At 38.8% G+C, this 19918-nt stretch overlaps 1 protein-coding gene across 1 annotated transcript in view; it reads left to right on the top strand.

Moving 5' to 3' along the window:
* Positions 1-19635, top strand: part of LOC149201211 (U1 snRNP-associated protein usp106-like) — a 184629-nt gene extending 164994 nt beyond the window's left edge. Inside the window, exons 9-14 of the mRNA XM_089402885.1 lie at positions 1524-1582; positions 1914-1995; positions 17663-17712; positions 18599-18799; positions 18993-19076; positions 19170-19635. Of these exons, the coding sequence (XP_089259011.1) occupies positions 1524-1582; positions 1914-1995; positions 17663-17712; positions 18599-18799; positions 18993-19076; positions 19170-19194 (501 nt within the window). The 3' untranslated portion in view covers positions 19195-19635. The remainder of the gene's footprint in view (positions 1-1523; positions 1583-1913; positions 1996-17662; positions 17713-18598; positions 18800-18992; positions 19077-19169) is intronic.
* The last annotated feature ends 283 nt before the right edge of the window (positions 19636-19918 follow it).

Below are 19918 nucleotides of genomic sequence, written 5' to 3'. Positions count from 1 at the left end.
CATTTACAATATAGCTGATAAAGATGATGATCAGGACGGGGAGGAATCTGAAATCAATCAACATGAAAGCCTTATAATTGAAATACTCAACAACAGGAGCAGCATAACAATATTAAGGCCCAATCAACATGGAAGTCATATAATTGAAATACTCAGCAGCAAGAGTGGCAAAACAATATTACGGTCGAACGCAGACAGAATTTCGAGTGACACAAGTACTCTAACACCTATAATAAAATTCAAAATTAATAATGTTTCTTTTGATTTGAGTTATTCAAAGCTCAGAATCCATTTTATAAAATACAATGAAAAGCAATTGGATCCAAATAAGAAATCTTCATCCTATTTTAGAAATAACGACGATGAGACTGAACATAGCCTTTGTATAATTGCTTAGTGATAAACTGGAATTGATAAAAGAAAATTTACATCATTATAAGTAACTATCAGTATTTCATAAATTAGTGCTTGTATCTATTGCACTTGAAAAATTGACATTTAAGTAGTGTTAGGAAATGCAGAGGCATTTCTATGTCAATATGGATTGTAATGGTATACCTCGATATACCTGTATGCAGATCTATCTCTCTCTCTCTCTTTGTGTATATATATGTGCACACACCAATGTTACAAAATTGTACACTATTATAACAAAATCGGTTTCAAAAATTTGCTCTTGGGGAAAAGCTTGCGAAAAAACAGAATCACTGAAAAACTTAGTAGACTTAAAAAGATACAAAAAATAGTGTCTTATTCTTAAAATTAAAAAAATTGAAAACTGCAGGTGTTTTTTCCCAAAAGTTGTGATTTTTAAATGAGTCATGATTGTTCTTAAAAAATTGTAGTTTTCTTTTCAATTTTCACAAAATCACAATGTTTCTGGTGTAATGTCTTGTTTTGGTATCAACTTGGCAAAAAAGGCAAAAAATTGCCAAGAATCACATTAACACTGATATGACCAAGAAATCACATCTGGCTAAGTTGTTGGGATGGGGTGCTTCCATGTGACCAATCCAATTTCAAACCCTAATGGTCGAAGGTTTTTGACTTCTTAAAATTGGTTTCCCCCAGTCATCTATCCATGTTACTATCTGTATCCTTGTAGCACAGCACCTAGCTATATAAATTTGCAACTTTTGAATAGAAAGCCTTTCTGTTTAGAATTGCAAGTGTCGAATTATATTTTTCTCCAGAGCTGTCATATTAAAGCAATACTGGCAACTGCTTGTTATCCAAGGCACAGTGTTTGGTTTCCCTAATTTTAGTTTGAGTTATTTTTTTGACCTCGTAGTTACATATCTGTTTAGATTTAACCGACTTATTTTTAATCTTTTATTTGATGCTGGTGTTTATTTGTATAGACACTGAATGTAATGGAAATCATTGTTGTGGAGTTTGTAATGACTGTGATCAGGGGATTGGATTGGATTGCATATGCAACACAATTCATCAAGAGTGGAATTTTATCTTCAATAATATGATATTCTAATTCTGGTATTTTGGTTGCATCATGCATGTTGCAGACTGACCAGAAGCTTCGAGTATGTGACATTTGCGGTGCTTTCTTGAGCATCTATGACAGGTAACAGTTCTAGGTTCCTATGCCTTTTTGTTCAGCATGTGGATCCAATTGAGATCCAACCTTAAAAATTGGTATTTGGGAAAATCTGAAGTACTTCCAACTTTTGACCAGGCGTATAATGCCTCCTCGTTACCAGCAGGCTTTGGGCCCAGTTTTTCGACAAATTTTTTTGCAGCTTCAGCATGTGCGTGTCCTTTGTTTAATGCTTGAAGGTCTATGTTTGATAAACTTGTAGGATAAGAAAACAACAACACCACTATTTAACTATACCTGTCTGCTTGAATGCTGTAGGATAATTTTATGCTTGTTTAACCTGTAATTTAATTTTCAGTGATCGACGATTGGCTGATCATTTTGGAGGGAAACTGCATTTGGGATACATGCAAATTCGTCAAAAGTTAACCGATCTTCGGGTAATTCTCCCTTCATGAATATTTGCAGTTATTTTCTTGCACTGATACCAAATTGTTGCCTTCAAAATGACAGCATATATATAGATGAGCAGCATGTTGAGAAGATCATGACACATTTTTTTAATTAAATCTAGTTCATGTTTCTGAAAATAGATCTGGTTTCTGATAGAAATGATCGTATGTTCATTTCTTCTTTTAGCAGTGGTTTTGATTCTTATTAGTAATGCGCAGGTTGTTTATGGAGTGCATCTATATGGTGATTATTTTTCAGTTTTTAAATGTGCTAGTCTAGGATGACATAATTTGTCAATTATGTATTATGTGCTGTGAAAAAGGGTAGAAATATATTTTTATTGATTTGATAGTTTGCCTGAAGTTTTGGTTATTCTAAAATGTTATAACAGCCCTCTCGAGGAGGGTGTTACCTATGCACATTTTTTTCCCTCGTTACAAATACAAAATAAAGCAGTCATAACTAACTTAGGCTCAGTACAGAGCAATGTTACATTTATTTGCTTGGCGAGTTTATCGCTGAGGATCCAGAATATAATTTAGCAGCAATATTGAGGAAAATATTGGGAAACTTCAAAAAATAATATATATAGATATATATATATTTGCTTCAAAATTGTAAACATCTAAAGCAACAACATCAAACAAACAGATTGTTATATGAATATGAAAATAAAACTGATAGAAGATCTGTAAGATGTCGAGTGGTACATCGCTTATTGATACTGAAACATGATTTTTTTCCTGAGTCATAAGTCTTGACAGGATGATGAAAAACCATATAAAAACAAAAATTATTGTATCTCGTGAGGTGAATCATGGCAATGAAAATGGAACATCATCACAGTATCCTCAGAGTTCAATCTGCTGACCCACTTTTGCAAACTGAGGGATAAAAGACCAAGAATCCAGTTACAACTTACAAGGAGATATTGATGTAAACAGTGATCAGCTCCATATTACCATGATAATTATTGAAATTGTTGTGCAAAAATTTCAATAACCAGAAATTATTGCAATATTATCTCTGCTCAGACTTTTCTGTTGATATATTTTGATAATGGCGATAAATAGGTGCTTAGTGTATGACTGGTACAGAAGGTACATTGATAGAGTTATCTAACCATTCAAGCTGTAATCCATAAAACATCAAGCATTAACTGTAGCAGCAGAAAAACATGATTCAAAATTGTTGCAGCTCTTTTGCTTTGATGGAGTCTATGAGTTGGTCCAAACCAGGTGTCCATGAATGGGCAAATAATGGGGGGGATGGGGGGTTGGTCAACACTGAATTGCACTCAAGTGTTGATTTTCAACCCAACTAATGCAATTTCTTTAGCTGGGTACTGCCCTCTCAAGCAGGGTTCAAGCTTGCACTCAAGGGTCGATTTTCCACCCATCTAAATGCAGTTACAAAGATGTAGTTGGAGTATCATCAGTGGCACCAATAGCACCCGCACGAGCTACAACTGAAGGCAACAACTGGACCATAAAACCAATTTGAGATCGAGAGCTAGCATCTTAGGCAGGGGCAGAGCATGCACCATCAAAGCGAGCAGTTTACACTTTTCACCCTATTGATTCATAACCAATTGATTGAGTGCCAAGAGAAGATCGATACAAACCATTGGAGTAAGCATATCGAGGTGCAGTTAGTGGATATTACAGAATAGGAATGACCACTGCACCCATTGGTTGAGCTTGCTTGCACATTCTCAATTCACTTATCAAACAACTGAAACATGGGAGGTTGAACCAACGAACTAACCCTGAATTAGACATGAAGATAAGTACACTATTTACTAAGGAACCTATAGACTAGGCAGTACATCTGTAGTTCCCTTGTCATTTGTAGTGGATAAGCTACTGATATTGTTGGTAATGGGTCTACTAATGGTCCTTGATATCTAATAGATGGGAGGTACGCTCACTTTGGGTTTTTATATGGAAATGGAACAGAAGTTGGATCTCTATCCGCAACTAGGTCTCTATTTGTAACAGCATACGGAGCATCTGGAACATAGGTAGGATCACTAAAGCCACAATCGGGGTCTCGATCACGAACCTTTGAATAGAGATAGAACCTAGCAATCCATACAACCAGGGACAAATGAGAAACTAGCACTAAGAACAATTGATGAAAACAACTGCTAACGATACAAAATAGGTTGGGGTATGTTGTGCTTTTTATTGGTTGTCTTCTAGGCACTGCACCATTCATGCTATATAGTCCAATATTTAGTTCGGATTGTACCTTACGCAAGGTGCACTCTTTGAATTGGCTCTGCTGTGCCTGCTCGAGACAGAATAACAAGTTACGAACGCTTACTCTTTTCATCCCTGTAGCCAAGCCAATCTACTTGATTTATTGAATCATTTTACCAAGTTCACTCGTTGACCTAGCAGATTCATAGCAAGAAAATTCACTAGCGACAAGTGAAGTGGACCTTGTCTACCAAGCAACAATCCCAGTGGATTCACCAGCCATAGGAAAGGAAGGATTCAAACTATATACACCACCTCACTAGCCAACATCTCTTCATGATCGAGATTGAGCTACGGGTAATGCCTTTGCTCTTGGTAGTTATGAATAAATGGGGTCGATTGTAGGATCCACATCTTATATAGAGTTGGTTATGGCACTCAAATTGGAATCCGCTTTGCAACGTTGAATGCATCTGTGTGAATCAGATACTTTGATAGGCTGTGTTACTAAGAGACACACCCGCTTGAAGTCGATTTTCCAGTTTGTTGTTGTCTATCACATTTGCTTATTCGAGGTTATTTTCGGCTGCGGGTTAATCTTATTCTTCTCCCCTGTCCAATTGACATTTATCTCACTCGACATTCAGGATGAGTGGGAGGGAAGGAATAGATTTTCTTTGGTTTTTTCTTAAGCCCCGATGGTTGGTAGACGAGACGAGAGAAGGTGGAAGGTGAGATTGCTAGATTCGATGGCTATATACTATAGAGATGGTGAGATTGCTTGGTTCGGTCAGTAGAAGTAGTCAAAGTAGGCAGGTAAGGTTGCTTGGAAGGTTAGATAGATAGAAGCATGAGTTATTGTGAGGCCTAACAGCTAGCAGGAGTAGCGGCACAAGGTCAGGTTCATAGTTACCCACCCAAGGATTAGTCTTTCAACGTTCCTTGACCTTTCCATCCATAAAGCTAGGCATACTCACACCCACTTCCATTGGATGAAGAACTTCAAATGATTAACCAACACTGCCTGATTAACCCTTTAACTGATTACCGCTGACATTAACCACTTCAAACAATTACCACTTCCTGAATAACCACTTTAACAGATTAACACTACCTCATGCTATCCTACCCACTAATGCTTCTATTGCAAGCCGTCCCTTACACTGTTATACTTCCTCTATTATAGTCCCTATCCCCCTAATGCTATATCTCTTGCAAGCCATTCCTTCCACGAATGATATCTTTAGCAGGTTCCTACCTTCCACTCAGACTTCCGTTATCCCTCCCACTATGAGCATCGAAAGTAAAGAAATCCCTTCCACCCATACTTTCTTACGTTGAGTAACCTTCCCCCGTAAGACATCCAATGAATAGATATCCATTGAACTAGAACTGTCACACGATCTTACCTATGCACACTAATGATAACACTCTCACTGCTGCATCCCACACCCACCATCGCTAGGAGGGAAATATGAGGAAAGGGACATTCGCTAGCAGTTCGGGGATAGATCTATATTAGGGAAATATTTGATGTTTTCATACTTCTATAGCGATTTTGGCTAGGAAAAAGGATCAATAATAGATCAAACCTTATCGTGCTTTCTATTATAGAAAGAATTCCCTTGAAGATGCATTAGTTTGCCTTACCTTTGCTGACTGTTCCCTACGCAATCTCCTCTGGTTGGTGCTCAACCTAGCCGAGGGTTTATACAACGCGTAGTGACCCAACGACCGACTGAGGATTCCCTTTTCATAAGCTTTTTGACACTGAGAAAGCTACGCTATATCCATAGCCCACAAGACCTCACCGTGCTATTCTATTATATAAGAGTAGAGCCTTTTTAAGCCTTTCCACAAATGAGTGTCCCACCTCTCCCTAGTAGTGGGGCCGACTGCATCCAAGGCAAGGATCTCCTTGGTGGACGCCTCATGCCGGGTTAGTAGCAGTGGGCAACTTATCATAGCGACGCACATCTTGGTGGTTGCAACAAAGAGGCATATACAACAAAATTAGTCGTATTGAGGCAGGGTCCACTAAACAAAAGGAAGTATCCATAGGGGCAAGCTGCATCTAAGGCAAGGAGCTCCTTATGGCTAGTTCAGAATCTATACATACACCTGGGTGGCCATTACAAAGCTATGTGTATTGCATTCATGCTTCACTCATTAGAAAAAGAGAATCTATATATACATATTAGTGGACGCAGAGGCCCATACTACAAAAGTTAGTCATACTTATGCTCGCTTAACCCTACGAAGTGGGCTTTAGTACTGGTTGTTTCCAAAGGGAGGTATTTCTTCTGATTCTTGAAGTGCCCTGCGGAGCCCGGAAGAGAGGTCTCATTTGGTTTGTTGCTGGAAGCTGCAGGATGAAAGTGGGATTGATTTATTTTGGATGTTATCCCTGCCCTGACCACAGGGAGAGCATAAGAGATTGACTTTTACCGAAAAAAGCGAAGCGATATTGAGTATTACTATCTGTTGATATTTGGTAGCATCGGATGTGCTCTAGCATTGAAAATGGTGGAGAGGCTAAGGCACATGAGATCTCCAAGACCCAGAAATCGTTTGGTGAAATTCCACCCGGATGGAGAGATCTTAAAATAATTAATATTTTTAATGGGGCTCCTAAGTCTAAACTTAGGAAAATTAAAATTTTAATGTGTATTAATATAATATGGGTGAGAAAATTCTAAATAACGAGGATCAAGCCAAATCTAACTGTAGCCGTTGATTAGGGACTTAATCTCAAACATTGAATCGTCACCAGGAAAAGTACAAGAGGAGGCTTGAGGGTCAGTTGGAGATACACCAAGTTGATCAAGGATTCGATTTTCTGGGGCAGGGTTTGCTGAGAAATCGAGTTAGTGATCTGTTGTAGCGAGGAGCAGTTCGACAGGAGGCCGAGAATACATTATCAAAGAGGCAGAGAAAGTTCCGCAGAGACAGCGCAGAGGCTTGGAAGGCTGATGCAGAGGTAGCCAGGACTGACACAGGGCTAAGGAGGCCAACACAGGTGGCGCAGAGGCTGACGTAAGCAACACAGAGGGTTGCAGAGATGACACGGGGCTGAAGAGGCAACGATGAGGAATTTTTGTGGAGTAGACTGAGAGCTGAGAGGCAGACGCAGAGTAGTAGAGGGTGACGCGGTTTCGGAAGAAAGCTTGGAGCAACTTTTGTTGTCCAACTGAGGAACAGTTGAAGTCACTGTAGGGTTCATCATCTGGTTGCTGATCAACCAGAATATTTGTCTCCGAGGAGAGGTACTTTTGCCAAGGATAATCTCTGAAGGGTGAGCCATTTTTGGCACCCTAGTTGTATTCAAAAATTGCATAATATTATGTAGGAATTTACAGGGTAAGTTCCTCAGACAGAACACCAAAGAACGCCGCTCACAAACAAATCACAGATCAATACACCAATATTGTTGACGTGGTTAAAACCATCAAAGAGGTAAACAATCCACGGCTTGAGCCAACACAACCACTTCATGCAATTTATTAATAAAAGAATGAAAATTTACATAAGCTTCTCTCATGAAACGGTTACCCTACAAATGACCCTCCATGCTCTTTAAATAGAGATCATGGACCAATCGGGTGTTAAGCCATGGATCAAGTGTGGGTAATATCGAGGAGAGAATGAATCGTCAGATCACTACATATCATGACCGTCGGATTGTAAGTTACAAAAGGACATAGTAAAGAAACACACCTTACCTAACTCTACACTAGACCAAGTTATACTTAACTATTTCCTATGTGTTGGAATATCCTAACATCCGCCCTTAAGAACAACTTGGGATAGGATTGAAGGATGTACAAATATGACACAATAGGAGAAGGAAGGATGCATTAGAGCTTATCCCCTCTTAGTGACAACTTCCTGAACTCCAACCATAAATCGAAGTTTAGTAAACTTTGCCTCTGTGAGAGCCGTTGTAATGATGTCTGCAACTTGATCATCTGTTGAACAATATTGCACTTCAAGAACATGGTTTTGAATGAGCTTTTTGATGAAGTGCATGTGCAGTTCAATGTGTTTGCTGCGCTGATGCTGGACTGGATCTTTGCATAGTTGAGTGGCATTTTGATTATCACACCAAAGTATAGTCGGATGCTGCTGCTGAAAACCAAACTTTGACAGGATCTGACGAAGCCATAGGGCTTCCTTACTAGCTTCTACTGCACCACGATACTCTGCTTCTGTTGAAGAAAGAGAAATGGCACTTTGTTTCTTGCAAGCCCATGTAATAGGTCCTGAACCAAGAGTGAACACATAACCTGCAGTAGACTTCCGATCATCAGGGTCACTAGCCCAATCAGAATCAGTGAAACCAACCAATAGAGGAGATGCTTCTGCACTATAATGTATCCCAAAATGAGATGTACCTTGAACATAACGAAGTATTCTTTCAGTTGCTTTCCAATGACTTTCATGTGGGTTTTGCATAAACCGAGCAATAAGGCCAACAACAAAGGAAAGGTCAGGACGAGTATGTGTCAAATACAAAAGTTTTCTTACAAGTTGACGGTATAAGGTAGCATCAACTTCAGGGGAAGTACAAGTGATTGAAAGTTTTGCTCTAGACTGAAAGGGAGAAGGGGCTGGCTTATAGTCTTCCATGTGAAAATGGCGTAGAAGATCATAGGCATACTTGGACTGTGAAAGGGAAATACCTTCCTTGGATTGCAAGTCTTGAAAACCAAGAAAATAATGTAAGTGTCCTAAGTCTGTCATTTCAAACTTCTTTTTAAGGTTGGACTTCACATGGTTTATAAGGTTGGGATCACTACCAGTAAGGATAAGATCATCAACATAAAGAACAAGAATGATAAGAGACTTGCCCACTTTCTTGGCGTAGACAGTATTGTCAGAATGACACCTGGAAAAGCCAGTTTCTAAAAGAGAGCTATCCAATTTGGCATACCAAGCCCAAGGAGCTTGCTTGAGACCATAAAGGGATTTCTTAAGCCGACATACAAGGCTGGAGTTTGTTTGTATAAAGCCAGTAGGTTGTTCCATATAGATTTCTTCATGCAAGTCCCATTGCAAGAAGGCAGATTTAACATCCATTTGATGGACTTCCCATTTGAAAGAGGCAACAAGGGAAAGAACATGTTGAATAGAGCTCATTTTGGCAATAGGGGAGAAGGTTTCAGTATAGTAAATGCCTTCAACTTGTGAAAAACCCTTAGCAACAACACGAGTTTTATGTTTATCAACTTTTCCATCTGCTCCATACTTGGTCTGTAAACCGATTTGCATCTAACAAGTTTTCGTCCCTTTGGTAGAGGAACAGGATCCCATGTATCATTTGCCAATAATGAACGATATTCTTCATTCATAGTTGTGTCCCAATTTGGATGGCCTAAAGCTTCTGCAAAGGTGTCAGGATCATAATTCGCTGAAGCTTGAGCTAGTAAAGAAGAGGCTCTATTGAACTGAGAACGTGTACGTCGCTGATCTGTAGGATCACCGGCAAGAGCGCCAGCTGCATCCCGAGTAGCACGAACCCATTTTGGAAGCTGAGGAGCTGAAGGAGGATCTTGAGAAGGTGGGGGAGGATTGTCATCGTTGCTTTCATCATTGGAAGAAGAAATATTTTCAAAAGTAGAAGAGATAGGGAGAGGTGGAACATTCGCCGAACTAGGCTCGTAGGCTGATATATTTTCAACAAACTTTACATCTCTTCTAATGATAACATTTTTGGACTTAAGTGGAATAAGTCTATATCCTTTGACATCTTCAGAATATCTGACAAAAATACAATTTTCACTCTTAGGTTCTAAAGCTTTATGTTTCTCATCTGGGATATGGGCCCATGCTTCACTTCTAAAAACACGAAAGTGACTTACATCTGGTTTAATTGATCTCCATGCTTCTTCTGGAGTGATTTTCTTTAAAACCTTAGTAGGAGTGCGATTTATTATGTAACAGTTAATTGCTTCTGCCCAAAAATTAAGATTAAGTCCTTTATATTAAAGCATACAATTAGCCATTTCCTTTAAGGTGCGATTCTTCCTTTCAGCTACACCATTTTGTTGTGGAGTATATGGAATAGTATGTTGCATTTGAATTCCATTCTTAGTGCAAAAGTTGATGAATTTGTTGTTAACATATTCTTTGCCATTATCAAATCTTAGCTTAAGAATTTGATGTCCAGATTGTTTTTCAACAAAGGCCTTAAAGGCCAAGAATATGTTAAATACCTGACTCTTGAGTTTTAAGAAGTATACCCAAGTGCGTTTGGAGAAATCATCCATGAAAGTTAAGAAGTACTTGTAGCCAGAGAATAAAACCACTGGAAATGGACCACATAAATCACTATGCACAGCTGTAAAGGCGCTAAGGCGTGCCAAGAAGCACGTTTTTCAAAACTATCCCGATGATGTTTTCCGAGTACACATCCAGAACAAACACCATCTCTGCAAGATACCATTGGAAGACTTATCACCATATTTTCTTTACATAGATTTTGAAGGGAGTGATAGTTTAAGTGACCAAATTGCTCATGCCAAAGTTTGCTCACTTCATCATTATGAGCAACAAATACCGAGGGAAGATTTGATGACCCAAAGTTGTTAAACTTATACAACCTTGTAGAATCATTAGCAATGCTAGTAGCTAAAATCTGTCTAGGATCTCTTAAGTCCTTAATTACAACATCGTGAGGTGAAAATTCAACTATTTTACCTTCACCTGAATGAGTTATCTGATATACAGATAGAAGGTTGCAGGATAAAGTTGGAACAATTATCATTAAATTGACCATTGTTTATATGAACAGTTCCAGTCCCTACAACACTAAGAGATCTATCATCACTAACATATATATTTTTGGTGTTACAGTCATTTAAAGAAGAAAACATGGCTTTGTTTTTGGCCATGTGATAAGAAGCTCTAAGATCAATGAGCCACTCATGAGAATTAGAAGAAGAAGATACATTTAGTGCATATCCAAACTGAGATGTTTGACAACCACATGCAGAAAGTGCTATTCCTGAAGATGAAGTTGAAGTTGAAGAGTGCTCCAAATGGATGTTATGCTTCTTCATTGTTGCTTCCAAGGCTTCCATCTTCTTAAAGCATTTGGATTCTAAGTGGCCATCTCGATGACAAAAGTGGCAATGTCTCTTAGCCTTCTTCCCTTTGTTTTATTTGCCTTATCATTTTGTTGAAATGATTTTTCATTTTGAGGCTGAAATTGCTTAGGACCCTTGTTTGGTTTAGGACCATTCTTTTTAGGATACGACTTCTTAGGATTCTTTGAATTTGGTTGCTGCTGGGCAGCTAAGGCTTTCTTAGAAGAGTTTCCAAGATTAAGAATACCAAGGTGTAAGAGTTTTTCTTGTTCTCTTATTAAAGAATCACAAAAGGAATCAAAGGAAGGGGACTTGTAGTGTTGTCCTTGAGAAATGAAGGCTTCTCTTGTAGAATGAAAGGTGGAAACAAACATAGAGTAGGCTGGTCCCAACTTAGCAAGAATGGAGTAGATAAGGTTACCATCTTCTTTCTTAACCTTAACACCTTCCAAGAGAAGTCTAAGGTTCTTGAACTTGGACAAAAAATCTTCAATGGAAGAAAAATTAGTGGGGTCCATTGTAAGCAACTAATTTTCGAGTTGATGGGCTCTAAGTTCATTTTTAATTCCAAAAACTTTAGTGATCAGTTTCATTGCTTCATTAGGAGTATCAAGTTCTGCGATATGGAATCTAAGGTCTGGAGAAACAGACATCCCTATCAACCCACATGCTTGATCTTCCCTATTTTCCCATTTGGCTGCCTTATCTTCATCTTTCGGTTTGGTTTCTTGGCATGAGGCTATTCTGTAAGGACCTTTACTTCTAAGTAAATCCGCAATGTAGGACCACCATTGGAAGAAGTTGGTGCTGTCAAGAATAACATGGCGTGGACTTTCCATTTTAACAGAAACTGAAGCTGTTAATGCTGAAAATAAGTGTTCCGATGGAAAGATCTCGAAAAATAAGGTTGATTAAAAAAAATGGCTCTAAAAACGGCTTCCAGATGAAGAAGTTATGGCTTTTTGAAGAAAAGTTGTTGAAGATGTCGATGAAGTGCGGGAATGTGCGAAAATGAATGATAATGTTATATTTAAAAAAAATCCGCCCCCTTTCCAAGCTTAATCTAATTAGCTCAACAAAAAGAAAGACTTGAACTCAAGACCTCTATTCTCATAAAGTAGCTTTGGACCAAGTGAGCTAGATTAAAAGGTTAGTAATTTTTGGAAAAGAGGAAGGGGGTTTTTTTTTGGAGTCACTGAAGCTTTGTGGTGCGTGCTTACTTGAGAAAGCTCTTTTTTGCCTGCAAAACATAAAACCCAACATGGACATATAAAAAAAAAATTGCAGCGTGAAGTTAACTTTAGCTGGAAACTAGATATTTTCCTCAATGTTTTTGATTTTCCAAGATCACACTAAAGCGATCATAAGATCATGCCCTTTCCCCAAAGGGTGCCCATTGCAGTATATAAGCCAGGAAACCCCATTGTAAACAGCATGATCTGTCTATTCATTATTAATAAAATATTATATATATATATATATATATCTTCTGTATATCGAGAAGTTTCTGCTTCAGAGATATTAAAATAGATATCATGTTTTGGGATTCAAGTGCATTAAGCAATTCATCTATGACCATTTCCATGAGAGGTAGTTGTAACTGACTAATTTCTCATGATTTTTGAATAGTCCACTTAGCATTCATTGCATCGGGTGATGCTCACAGGGGAGATATTAAAATAATTAATATTTTTAATGGAGTCCCCAAGTCTAAACTTAGGGAAAATAAAATATTAATGTGAATTAATATAAAACTGTGTTAGAATGGTCCAAAAATCATGGATCAAGCCAGATCTAGTCTTAGCCATTTATTAGGGACTTAATCTCGACCGTTGATTTGTCAACGAGAAAAGTATAAGAGGAGGCTTGAGGGTCACTTGGAGAAAACACCAAGAGATCAAGATTTCGACTTTTTGGGGCTGGGTTTGCTGAGAAAGTTGAGAGAGTGTTCAGAGTTGCACCTAAAGGGCAGTGAATACAAAAGGAGAGAGGCAAAGATGGCACCAGGAGGATCAACGCAGTAGCCAGAGAGAGGGACACAAAAGCAGCAAGGGTTCACGTAGAGCCAGCCAAGGCTCATGCAGAGACAACCAGGAGTTGTGCAGTGTCTCAGAGGGCCAGCGTGGGTGATGCAGAGGGCTAGAGGACTGACGCAGTGCCTCCAGAGGTTGACGCAGGCCAAGCTAGAGTGATGCTAGGCTAACGCTGGGCCAAAGAGACACTGACACAATCCCTAGAGGCTGACGCTGGGGTTTTGTGGGGTAGATTTGAACTGTGGAGCTGCCAGAGTGTTTATGGGGGTTTCAGCCGGAATATCTAGTTACGAGGAGAGAGGTACTATTGCCGAGATTTTTCTCTGTTGGGTGAGCCGGATTTGGCACCCAGATTTTATTCTGAAACTGCTTAATAAATCAAACCCTCAGATAGCTGCACCGGTTTTCCCGCATTGGGTTTTTCTAGGGACATTAGTCCAAAAACAATGGTGTCACTTGTGTGCTTGTTTCTGTTTCCTTCAGTTGATGATCTGTAATGTGTTGAACATTTACTTGTATTTATTTCCAATATTTACATGGTAAATAACTTGTTAATTTACATAACAAGTAGGTAGGAATAAATTAGTAAAGTACATGAAGGGTTTCTAACGGGTTAGAGTTAGAAATTCCAACAACATGAAGATCATAGAAGACATTAGAACACAAGATATAGGCTCCCAGCTAGGGCAAAACCCCTCCAAGGGGAAACCCGGAAAATTCTCTTTGTATAGAATCAAATCAAATGAGATATCCAAGACCCATGACCACAAAAATTCCCACCTCTAGATGTCAAGTCAAACCTTCCTTGCAATAGATTCATTAGCAAGAGATCAACAACAAGAGGCAAACCAAGATAGGTCCTCCACAAACCCTAGCCTCAAATAGAAATCCTCTCTTCCAGATTTTAGCCCTCTACTTTGTCTCTGCTCTTCTCTGCAATATTTCAGACCAAAAATCCATCCAAGTATATTTCCAAACATGAATCTCCGATCACTCGTGATTAATCGCGAGTCAAACTCTGCTCTTCCCTCAAACTCTGGCCAAGTCAAACTCGTGTTGACCGAGTTTGACTCATGTTCAACAAGGGTTTGACTCACAACTCACCGATTAATTGCGATTTAAGCGATTAAGATGATTTTCAGCCCTCAAATTGGCGAGCACATGTTTTAACTTTTAGCGTTGCCACATTGTTTGCCGTGTGGTTTTGTTAGGTTAAAAATTAGACGTCGGTCCATAACTCACTTCTCACTGCTCAGACCCGACAACTCATATGCCGAGAAGGTAATAGAGGCATGGTTTCAATTTCAGTTTACTTCACGTAATAGAGGTGTAGTTTAATAAAGATGTAGTGTGTGATGTGCTCCAGCGTTAGCTTCTGTGTGTGCTCTGTCATAGATTTCAATAGCAAAACATTATCGTGTGATTTTAGCAGCAATCAAGAGATTTCAGTTACCACTTTTGTACTGATTAGTATGCAGTATTTTATAAACTTTTAGAAGCAGATGCTTCTGGTTCTATGTAGTCATTGGTTAGGAGTCAGTGCTCAGTTCTTTGGATCATGTTTGGACTTACAACATATATGAGATACTTATTCATTCATGATATTTTGGACATCTATTGATATTATGCATTGTTTGGACATGGCTTTATTGAATATCAATGAAAAATGTTTTTTTTTTTCAAATTCAATATATGTGTATATCTTTATTTATTGAATTTACTGTTTTTTTCCCGATTTTTTTCGCGATTTAGTTAAAACTCTTCGCTCTTTTGCCTTGCTGATTTATTGCCCATTCCGAGTCTGGTAACATTGGTCCAAATGAGCTCCATCCATCCTCTATTTATACAGTTTGGAGGGGGTGAATAGACATGTCAATTGGGGCAAGGCTGACTTGGCATCTAGGGCGGTTTCTGTCCCAAAATTTACATTTAAAATTTCTTTTCCATTTTTTTTACAATAGGTCCCAAATAAGACTTTGACTCTTTAACTCAAAAACCTAGAAGCACGAAGAACATGCTTATCTAGAAAATAATGATATTTTTCTTTTTCTTTTCTTTTGTTTTTACACAAATTATGAAGACCGAAACTAGTTACTTTCTCCAACATCTATGATATCTAATCTTAAGCTATTATGTCAATAAGACTAGATACTGCAAAATACATTAAAAAATTTACAAAATTTGCAAAACAAATTGTTGTAAGGTGGAGGTATGGCATTCCCAAGCCCTGAACACCCAAACTGGTAAGAGGGTGTGGAGCATTTAAATCTGACAGCTTGTGTGCACTGGAGTTGCTGGATGAAGTGTGCTGCAGAGAAGTCTTGCTGATGGAGAATTGTGGTTCAATTTGTTGACAGAGACTCGACTCTTTATCTTTGGTTCTCTGCATAATAGTTCTATGGTCAGTTAGCGATTCCATGGATGTAGTTACACTTGCAACCATCTGATTGAACCAAATATGCAAATTGAGGATATCTTCCTGAAGGTGAGATATCTTCTCCATTAGCTGCCTATATTCCTTGATGGGGAGATGCAACATATTCACTTCACTCCCGTGGTTCCCTCTGTTTAATTTGTTGGAGTGAAAAGAAAATGTCTTGTTTCATAGACTTAAAAGTTGGTTATAATCCCTTACAGTGGCATGGAGGGAGTGAGGCTGCCAGGACTGGCTTAAGACCTGCCCTTTCCCATTCCAAATAGGCTTCTGAGCATAATGCGCAAATAGAGAACCAATAATTGTAGGGAGAGCGTTCCCTGAAGCAGATCAGGCACCTGATTGAACCAATGCTGCCATATAGGAGCAGGTGCTATTTTTACGTTTAGAGTTGGCACAAAGGGAAATGGCTGATGAAACAAGAGTAATTTTACACTTGGAAGATGCTGCTGTTCATTTGATGTCCTGTTCACCGATGAACTCTCAGACCAGAAACATATGGCCAACTCGACATAGCAATAAAAACCTTTTGCACCTATAACTGCTATAAATCACAGAGTGAGTTTTGTAGACCCTTTATCTCTAGTTGTCCTCACCCCTCCCAACCCACACAAAGAAAAGACCAGATTATGTCAGGAGGCGAATGCAGAACCAATCTCTACCCAATTCTCCCAAGCTAGCCTTCCAAATCGCAAGTTGAGCCATACAATGTTCAGAACCACACTGCATAGTGGAGCAAAACAGAAAGTCAGCAAAGGGAAAAGGCATGCATAACCACACTTGCCCCACCAGCTACCATTCAAATTGTCAATTTTTGGATCAGACCTTGTGAACCACCTCTTTTCCTTCCAATAATTTTGGAGCGCTATCCTTATCTGAGGATGTCCCTCATGATTGTGATGATGCCCCTCATGATTGTTATGATGCCCCTCCTGCATATCCAGCTTCATTTCCGTGCTCTGTAACACATCAGCACAACGTCTCTCAAATGGACGCAGACCACAAATATTGTACCCAAGGGCCAAGTGCGTGTAACAATTACTGCCCAAAACCAAAATCCAGTGAAGGGAGGACCTTTGTATCTCAAATTCCTCATGCGAGATGGCCTTTGGCACGTTCATTCTCCACATTCCTGCATGAGAGGACTGGAGATGCTGCATACACACAGTAGTCTTGTATGCCCCACACACTTGGAGTAATAACAACATGGACATGAGTCTCTCAACACTGAACAATCCACCTTGAATTATAATTTCTTTTGCATGACATGACTTCCACCTTGAGTCCACATGCCTTCTACAATTAATCTTCGATTTATTAACCATCAGATGATGGTATGGTTGTAATTGTTTGCTTGTCATTAATCCTGATTATTCATTGGGCTAATGAGGTGCTTGATTTAGCCAAAGAATCAACTAATTTGTTATTTTGTCTCGAAATATGATGGATCTCAGAAGTGTTGATGCTCTTTAGTATCCCCCAGACCTTCTTCAGGTCTGCCTTTAAAATCATGTCTTTTGGCAGATTTTCCTTAATCAGGTTTTGAATGATGAGTTGAGAATCGCCAATGATCTAAAGACTAGGATAGCTTGTTCCTCGGCATGATTTTTGGTTCAACGAAAATGTTAATTCAATTGTTTCATCAGGGCAGAGAATACCCCCCCCGCCACTCCTGCCACCCCTTTTTATTTATACTATTTTAATATTGAAACATGTCTTCAAACTTTTATATATCTCTCTTGCAGTGCTTGTATGTCGTGCTTTATAATTGTTGGCATATGGTGACTTTCTGATTAAAAATGTGGTTTGCTTGTAATTCTAAAGAGCATCAATTGTTTGATCTAGTTGCTTGAAAATACTGGTATCACCAAGTTCACGTTCGTTCTGTTTTGCAGGAAGAGAGAAATAAATTGCGAAAACTTGATCGCGTTGCAGATGTTGAAAGGTAACTACTAAATTCTCTATCTGTTTTCTTGTCATCATTAGCCAATACTTGTCTCTTTATCTTCATTACTTCATATTTCTTGTGAACTTTAATATTGAATCACAGTAATGATTGCGTTCAAAAATGAGAATTATGGTCTGCCTGGGGTAGCTTAAGTGGCGATAGCCGTGGAATGAAGTCTCAGCGAACCAGAGATCTTGGGTTCGAATCTTGTGCTACCCTCCCCCCGTGGCGGGGTGAATAATGGACATGTAAAACTCGAAAATCAGAGAGCCTACCAAACTTACAAAAAAAAATGAGAATTATGGAAAAAACTGGGTAAATTTATACAAGCCCAAGACATAAGATATCAAGAGCACGATTTGGAGGGTATTGTAACCTGGGTCATTTGGTTGATTTTGACGGCATAGAAATGCCCCTCAGCGATGCAGCTTATTAGCCAAAGGACAGCTGTAAGTTATTATTAGCACCACTTGCTTAAAAAATGATATTAAAAGGACAAAGTGATAGTTGCCTGGACACATATTCCATGATTTTAAGCATCTGTGACCTTTCATTAAACAAATCCGAAAGGGTAAATAATTCACATGGTTTTTTGGGTTTTGTCTTTTAGTGTTCATAGTCGGTTTGTTTTCTTAATGTTTGTATTCGTGCTAGGAGACCAACAGGCTCTTGTGGTTCAACTCAAATTGAAACCCAACTTAGCATCGAAAAAGAGGAGAATGTGGCATTTTTCTAAAAGTATTGCTTATTGCTACTTGGATTTGAATGGCGTATATAGTTGGGACAATTGGCTTGGTGATAAGTTTTGTTTCTTTTTGTCTTGTATGGTTTATTTTACAGTGAATTCTTGTTATTATTTTAAGAAGTGAAATTTTGAATGCAGACCGCACGATAGAACATCCAGCAGGGACCGAGAAAGAGAAGTTGAAAAGGAAAGAGAGAGAGATCGTGACAGCAGAAGCAGAGAAAGAGACCGTGACCATAGAAGCAAAGAAAGAGACCGTGATCGCAGAAGCAGAGAAAGAGAACGTGGATATGATAGAGACCGTAACAGAGAACGGGATAACTCTAGGAGTCACAAGAGGTAATGCTGTTCACTAATTGTGTGATTTGTGTAATGAGTACCTTTGAAATTGCCAGCAGTAGAGGGTGATTGAGGGTGTTTTGCCATGTCTTTAGTACTTGCTTTTAGATTTTGTTGGTCTTTGATGCATTTGGCAAATAGCTTCCATCAGATATTATACATTGTTCTGTTTCCGGATTTTGCTTTTGGAAAGGTCTCGTTCACGTTCAAGGGAAATATCAGGAGAACGCTTGAGAGATCGAGAAAGGTCCTCAAGGGACAGGAGCGACCACTATAGGTATATGGTATTTCTGAATTTGGAACTGTGTAAGAAGGCATTCCATTATGTAATTGACAAGTTTGATTTGATCTCATACGGTTTCAACTGCAGGCGGCATGATAGGTATGGGCGATAGTGAGTTGTTACAGTTTTGGGTTTTCTAGTCCTGGCTACTACTACTCATAGCTTTTAGAGGCTGATTACAGGCAAGCTATGAAAAATCCACACATGACAACAGCATGGGAACACTAGCCGTTATATTTTAGAAAGAGTGAGTTCACTTTTTGTTACAAATATTGATGTAGGAGATGCATATTAATAGTTTGGCATGAATTAGTGTCGAAGGTGCATATTAACAGTTGGGAATTAGAAAAGGTGTCGGGTTGCAGAACTAATGTAATAGAACAACTACCATTTGACATCCTTGGATGCTTGTTACATTTTCCTTCAACTATTGGCTATTGAAGCTTTTGTATTTGTGCCAGTGCTTCTTGTATCAACCTGCATTGCCTCGATGAATCTTTTGAACTTCCAAATACGGGGTCTAATGTTATGTACAATTTCCTCTTGGTTTCAACCATGCTCACTTCTCAAAATATTGTGGACTTTTGTTAAATTATCTGGATGATCGATGTCCAAGTTTTTCGTTAAATTCAGTAGTAAAGTTTAGTGCAATCTCGTTAATTTTTAGGTTAATCTTTATATTGAAGTTACAGGTCTTTCACATCCTCACCAGAAGATTCTTTATGAGTTGCTTCATATACTCTCTTTTCAATATACACATACACAATGGCTGTCCGAAATTCAGATAATTTTGCTTAATTTAGTAGTAATGTTCAGTGTAATTTCGTAAGTTTTTG

Source organism: Pinus tabuliformis, chromosome 2_1 (genome assembly GCF_031772625.1).
Source record: "Pinus tabuliformis cultivar Carrire ecotype Pingquan chromosome 2_1, CPIR1, whole genome shotgun sequence".
NCBI lineage: Eukaryota > Viridiplantae > Streptophyta > Pinopsida > Pinales > Pinaceae > Pinus > Pinus tabuliformis.
This window is presented reverse-complemented; position numbering and strand designations above follow the sequence as displayed.